Source organism: Malurus melanocephalus, unplaced genomic scaffold, assembly GCF_030028575.1.
Source record: "Malurus melanocephalus ecotype Western Australia unplaced genomic scaffold, MMel_1.1 scaffold_7, whole genome shotgun sequence".
In the NCBI taxonomy this organism is placed as follows: Eukaryota; Metazoa; Chordata; class Aves; order Passeriformes; family Maluridae; genus Malurus; species Malurus melanocephalus.
Window position 1 is genome coordinate 187366 of NW_026623239.1, and position 7604 is coordinate 194969.

Sequence of the window (7604 nt, forward strand, 5' to 3'; positions counted from 1 at the left end):
AAGTGTTTTTAAATTACAGGATTTTTCACATTACTAAAAAATAATCTTCAAAGAAATCTGGAAATGATTCAACATCAGCACTCTCAGTCTTCATAATGCAATGTGGCACATGCTGCATCAAACAACGGAGGAGTTTGTTGACCTTTAAAGACACATTAACATTAACACATCACAGTTTTTGCAAAAGCAACGACTGATGGTACTACTACTGCTCAGGGGCAATCGCTCCTCACTACCTCCCTTCAGTTTTAGTGCAACAATTTCAAACCAAAGCAGATTGCCCGCGGCTCAGCCACCAAGCCCTGTCACGCCAGTCATTCAACACACACAACCTGACAGAGGGAAGCTGTAGCCAGATCTCTGCCGGAGGATTTTCTCAACCCTTCTACACCAAAAGCAGAGTCTGCTTTTCATYTTCCCCTGGATACAGTAAAAAAATGGCCTTTTGAAGCACTGCAGGTTGCTGCAGCAAGAATGACCAGTCAGTTTTGTATAGAGATGGACAGGAGTTTAAGTAGGACGTAGGTATAGCCTGTAGCCTTTAACACACAGTCACACCTCAAGAAGAGGTAGCATTTTACTCATCAAAAAAACAATGTACATTAAATGCCATTTGCTGATTCAATTAAAAAACAAATGGACAAATGGAAAGCCCAACTACTAGTAAAGACAAAAAAAGCMCTGCCTACATATAGGTAACTAGGTTAGTGGTAACCAGCATGGCTGTCAGCCACAGGGAGGGAAAGAAAGGCAGTGCGTTTGCAAAACAGACCTCTTTACTCTCTCTGCCTCACAGCAGCAGCCTCTACTGAAGAAATCAAGGAAAAAAAAATGGGGAACCTGCGCAGGATGTACATGAGCTACCCTGTGAGGTTACTGAACATGTACTTCTTTTTCACGGSCCTTTCAAACAAGGAGCATAACATACAGAGAAGACTATGAGCCCTCAATATTTTGCAGCTCTGAAAGAAATGAAAACTCGAAAATAGTAATGCTCTTTCATAAAGGTATTGTTAAACAGGCACTGTGGGAAAGCACTCTGAACTCAGGGACAACATTGCACCTATCCCACAGCTCCCCCAAGAGCAGTGCTAATTAGTTGCGCACAACACGTGCACAACATATGAGCAGTAATTTGGCTGGAAGTTTTTGACTGGAAGTAGGAAGAGTATTCCAGAACTTTGTCCAACATGAGTAATGAGAACAGAAATACTGCCTAATTGCTAGGAAAAGCTGTCAAAAATCTTCCAAGATTCAATGATGGTGTTCAACCAAGTTGCTGGTTCTGCATAATGTACTTGTACATGCCTGTAGCAGCAACTAGTTCCTCCAAATTGTGAAGTTTTAGTAAAGCTTATGTAACCCAAAATTAACTTCCATCACTCAAACTCAGTTTTTTTCCTTTCAAAGACAATGGAAAAAATCTGACTGCAACAGACTGAAGTTCRTGCCCCTCTACTTCTGTTTTCTGTACCACAGTCAGTAGTGCATAGACTGTGTGAAATTCAAATTTTACAAAAAGATACACATTTCCACTGTAGTACTGTTTTTATTTGAAAACTGAATTTATGTATGCTCTATTTAGCCTCTGGTTGCACAATACACATTACTATCAGGGGTATTACATATAAGGAATGAAGTAGTTGACATGAGTTTACATAAAAACAAAATAACTAGCACAAATTAGCAGTGAGCTTCCCTCTGTCAAGTATCTTGATATTAATAAGCAACTCTCTATAAGTACACTAGTTATTCTTTTCATGGGGTTACACAATACAATTACTAACTCTTGGTAGCTTTCATTACAAATCAGACCTGAGCAACCTCACCCTGCCATGGATCAGCATATAAATGTTTCTGACCATCTTAACACAGTTTTTTTTTAAGGTTCACAGTCCTTTTAGCTCCATTAGTTTAATTGACACTACTAGCATAAGAGTTTTATCTTASTCCATTGCACATTTTATTGTCTATAACTCTATAAATGCTTCATAGACCACAAGAAATAAGCGGAAAGAAAAAAATATAATTCAGTTATCTGCAATGACTATTTATGGTCCTCTTTGGACCCCTGGGCAGATCACAATAAAATTGCTGTGCAGTGTTTCTSTTACATAATGAATCATACTGTGTAGTCAAACACCCAGGTACAGTACATGATTGCATTTGGCACAAAGGAGTAAGTACAATAAGAAAGCAGAAAAAAAAAGAAGTYTGCTGCTGGAGAGATTAGCAAGTTTTGGAATGGCAAATGCCTTTAGTCATGCAATACCTTGATCCTGGTACCTGAACTGGATCCCAAACCCAGACACAGCAAAAAATAAACTACAAAACAGCTTCAGTACCTCACACATCTTACTGACCAGGATCTGCGTAAGCAGACAGTGCATGCACAGAAGTAAGACTCCAGAAGGAACACTCTGAAGAGGGCCTCCATCCAGGACCCAGATGTAAGTAGGGCATCTGCATTTAATTGGATTTCTAATGGTAGGAACATATATGCACAAAATCTCTTCCTTCAACTGCCACTACCTAGCAAAAAAAAGAGGCAGGGCCTTGACACCTAAACAGAATCCAAAGACAAGAAGAGGCAAGAATCAGGAGAAGAAGGAGTAGATGAAAATGTTTTGCTATTTTTCTACCCATCCTTAGGTTTCTGTACAGTATATCCCGTAACTATGCCATAATAACTCCCTGCCACATTGTCATGCAGCAATATGAACTCAAAACATTTTTTATATTGGTGCTTGCGTTGCCTGCACACCAGAAATACTGATACAGGACTGACTATTCTTGCTCCAGTCCTCTGGGTGGACCTGACACCTCCTAGTTTCTGGTTTAACTGGCAAGAACTTTACGTACCTTCTACCATCTGGACAGTTCCCAGAACATAAAACCAAAAATGGAATGGAACACACTGGTGGTTGAAATTGTAATACACTTCTGCAATCCTGATCCAGAAATTAAAACCACAGAACACATGACCACCCTTCACTCAAGAGAGTGATGACTGGCCTGGTTATAGAATCAGGTCATTTATCCTGTAACCAACTTTGTCATGGTGTTTTGGGGGAGGGGGATTGGTATGTGCTAGTCTCATCATCACTTAGAAAGTATTTATTAAATCATGCCCAAATTTTATAGATCACATCTTCACAGAAAATAAACACATCAGTTAGATGACAGAGGATTATGCACTCATTCTGTCAGCAAGACATTTTCACAGGATTTAAAGCAGAGGAGGTATATTCAAATGACTGGAAATTTACTGATGCATGTGCAATGCCTCTGAGGGCTTCTGTTTCTCCTGAACCTCCATTTTGGAGCATTCTAAACATTGGCAATAGTTACACAGCTGCTTCCTTTCGATAAAAGGTTGAAGCATATTGAGCCAATTAAAAGCTATGCAAATGTCTCACACATAACTTCCAGGAATTTGTTCTGCAAGATGAATTTTTATTGCTACAAAAAGTATTTATAAAATTATTTAGTTAAGTATTTCCTTATTGAAAATAAGCACAGGACTACTGAAAAGTGTAATATTATCATAAATTGTGAAAGCAGGAAAGCCTTAAAATTTATGCTGTTATTATTATTAACATTATAGAAATCTATGTGTCCTGCTGTCCACGGTGCACATGTACATCCCCTATAGTCCTTCTGAAGTCATCAAAATACCCAGGGCTACACCATGCATTTTACAATAGTTTAATTAGCAGATATCTTCTGTTTTCCAGTAGTTCATTGCTTAGGTGTCAGACAGTTAAGTATCAAGTCCAAAACAAGACTTAACAATAACCATCTTTCCAGAGAAACTCCAGTGAATAAGGCCTCTTACTCAATCTTCTTTGGAGGAGAACCAAAGTTTAAGGTTCCACCAACTAAATTTTGAAATAGTCTGGACTAAAGGAATAGAAAGTGTTACTCAATCCTCTGGTACCTCTCTGATTTTTCTTTGGAATATTCATCAAATAACAGCCACTTAATCCATTTCAAATCCATTTGTGTCTTTTAATGCGAAAAAACCACATCCTGTTGTTGCCACACACCCACACGATGTTTCTTTTTAGCAAGTAGACAAAAGGGGCCAAGCCTCTCCTAAATTAACTGCGCCCTAGAGAAGACTCTCCATACAGCAGCTCAGACTCTGGACTCAGCGCTGCTCCATCCTACCATGTCTCCCAGTGACCTCCTGCTCCATCCTTCATCTTCTGTGGCTACCTTAGCCTAAGCAGACCGGAACAACAAATGAGGGTGAGGGAGTGAAGAAAGTGATATTGCAGTCTTCAGACACAGTAACTCTTAAAACGTGCTTGTTTTAATCCACATGATTTAGTCACATAGTTCTAGAGAATATTTATAAGCTTCCTGGTTTGTCCATCTGCATTTAATACACCCTCCTCTACCCACCCCTCTCTCTGCCCTTTTTAAAAACAAAAACAAGTGTTAAAGAACCAATTAGAAAAAGGTTCAGAACAAAGGGCAGATGCAAATACAACAATGTAAGTAAAATGTAACAAGCTAAACACAATAAGAAACGCAAGTCATGTACAGCCATGCTCCTCCCTGTTACAGAGAAGTTCACTCRGAAACAACAAAATGGTATTTCAGTTTGACAGTACTTTGATCATGAAATCTTAAAAATGAAGACTGAAAGATATGCAGTCTATCACAACACCTAAAGTKCTAGATGAAGTATAATCATAATTAAAGGGTAACAAATACTGTAGGCATGAAAACAAAAGTGTTTGACAAATGATGTAAGTCACAAATAATTGTTACTGCAACACTATATTTTCTATATCACAACTAAATATTACTTTAACTACACAAAAATACCTAAAAAAACCTTCATGTCCTACCACTGTACCAGAATTGAAAACTTTTTAAATAGTAATAAAAAGAATGAAATGCTGTTTCCAGAATACTATATTACTAATTAGGAAAAGAAAAAAGTAACAGGAAAGGTTGTAGCACAACAGCTGGGCTGCAGCAAACACCCTGGGGGAAAAAAAAACCTAGCAACAACATTTCCTGAAATACACAATTTGTAGTGAAAGTGGAAAAGTGAGAACTCAGATCCTCTACTTCGTCATTTTGACTGGTCCTACAGTAGGGAACCTAAATGAAGCACAATTATATTTCTGTGTGTAACACACCAAGACTGACTATAGACTAAGTTCCTGTAAGCTTTAACAAAGAGCCTGTCAGTGCTTTCTGACACATACAAGCAACTTTTGAAAGAGACTGATTATTACCTTATAGTATCATCAATTAACTCACTTTCACATAAAAAGTCTACATTGCAGTTAAGAGTTTTTGTACAGATTTAGCCCAGCCTATAAAGGCAGACACCTAAAGATAGTCAGATGGCAAACTTTTGCAGACTTTTCAAAGTAAATGTCACATAAAGTGTATTTGACACAGTGATAATAYTGCAATCGAGCAGATGCATGTGTGTGCAACTCTTGTTTGTTGGAGCAGCACAACTACCACCTTCATAAGACATATTTGGTGTATAGTTAAAAATRTGATTTAACTACCCTTTTTATAAAAAAAATACTTTTATTCTCTCAGAGGCAGTTGGCAATCTTTGCACCCTTCAACAGGTACACAGTACAATAGTTACAGCTCTGTTTGTCTACAAGTTTCCCCATCAAGCAGAGGTAAATCCAGTTCCCTTTTACAGATGCAGTCAACCAGAGCAGACAAGTTTGCTTAGATAAAACATGCCACGGTAAATAATGATATACGATCTCCACTGACAGTGATCCTGTTTGCTCACTAGAAGAAAGCTAGGACTGACTATGTGCAGGGAACGATTTACATTCATGGGACAGAACACATTACATCCTCTCCAGGTCCTGAAAATGTGCTTCTGAAGCAGGAGAAGCCGGTTTGCGCTATCGGTCTTAGAAACCATTGAAACAGCTGCTCTACAAAGTGTTAATTTTCACTTCTAAATACCACCAAAAATTACAAAGTATAGGCAGCAGCACATTAAGGAAAACAGAAAAACTAGAGATAAAAAAAAAAAAAAAAAAAAAAAAAAAAAAAAAAAAAAAAAAAAAAAAAAAAAAAAAAAAAAAAAAAAAAAAAAAAAAAACCAAAAAAAACAAAGGGAGAGAGGAGAAACCTGGAACTGTGGGTGAAAAGAGAGCCTAACAGCTGTGATTAGTGAGCTGTGTATTTATACATCTTTCGACATGATACAAAGCACTGGGTGAATTTCAGACTGCCTCGGATGGAAAAGACTGTTGAAAAAAACTTGTTGACAATGTTGTTAAAATAGAAAACTAATATTTGATAGAAAAAAAACCACAGCCTGTTAGAAATGTCAAATATAGGATTATAAAGCAATACACAGAGATTCTGGACATGAATTTCGGTGCATAATCCAACCATCTGTCGACCAGTTGTGTAGCAAAATCAAGATAACGTGGAAATCTCCAAAAGGACAGCCAAATTCTTTTCCTTCAGCTACTGCATTTCCCTGCTTATGAACGTGCCCGCGGTAATCGCACTCTGCCTGCAGATTAACCTAGAGGAGATGACACCCGCCACCGGCAAAAGAGAGATTGCAATGGCAATCTTGCCAGATAGGGACGATAAACAGGGCGCTCAGCTCCCGGTGAAGCAGGCTGCAGAGGCTGAAGCAGACTTCGCCGCGCCGGTGCAGCCGCGCCGGGAGCGGACCCTTCGCCAAGGGCGGCGCGGGGTCCGGAGCCGCCGAGCCCTCCCCGGTGGGGAGATGCGAGCGGGGCTGCTGCTGCGGCGAGGACGGGGCTGCACGGCGCAGCCGGAAAGTTAAACCCGCTGGAGGGGGAGCGGGGTCGTTCGTGACTCCACTCCCACCGTCGGGATGTCGGCGCGGCGCAGCCCGGAATTGGGCAGCGCTGCGGTCCTGCAGCTCCCCAAAAACCCTTCCTCGCCCAGCGGGGACCTTTCAGCAGAGACTCCCCCCGGGAAAAATAAAACTCCGAGGGGTGCGCCGAGGTGGGAAGTGCCCGAGCAGTGCCGGCTCGCAGTCGTGAGGAGCGCGGGCGGTCCCGGGGCTCACGGCACCCGGCACAAGGGGCTCCAGCCGCGCCCATCGTCCCGTTCCGGGCCGCCGGGCAGCGCCGTGATGCTCAGCCGCCCGCGCAGGGGCACGACCGAGAGCTGCCCCGTGGCCAGCCTGGACACCAGTTGCTCGACCCGCGGTGAACAAGCGGTAAAAGGAGCCTGGGGGAGGCAGCGGAGCCCCGGCGGGGAGCCGGGCCCCGACCTGCGGGCGGTGGGGCGCTTGCCCCATACGGGGCAGACGGGGCGTCCGCCCGCGCAGCCCTGCGTTCTCACCTCCTTAAGTTCCTTGGCGACATCTTTTAGGTCCCCCAGGACTAATTCCAAATCGTCCACGATGATCTTGATCTGCTCCTTCACCTTGGCTTTGGAGGCTGCCGGCGGCCCCTCGGACGGCGACGAGGAGGAGGATACGGTCCCCTTGGACTGGGCGGACATCCTTCGGGGCAGCCCGGCGCGGCCAGCGGGGCACGCAGGTCAGGCGAGCGCGGCGGCCGCCGGCCGCCCGGCCCCGTCCCTCCGGCTCCCGGAGCTACCGCAGC

The 7604-nt window shown here is 42.5% G+C and overlaps 1 protein-coding gene across 2 annotated transcripts in view; it reads right to left on the reverse strand.

The window, feature by feature from the left end:
• Positions 1–7578, reverse strand: part of PRR16 (proline rich 16) — a 138476-nt gene extending 130898 nt beyond the window's left edge. For both annotated transcript variants that reach the window (XR_008965729.1, XM_057372141.1), the window contains exon 1: positions 7339–7578. Coding sequence is in view for 1 of the 2 variants with exons in the window: in XM_057372141.1 (XP_057228124.1) it covers positions 7339–7500 (162 nt within the window). In the remaining variant the exon portion in view is untranslated. The remainder of the gene's footprint in view (positions 1–7338) is intronic.
• Between the last annotated feature and the right edge of the window lie 26 nt (positions 7579–7604).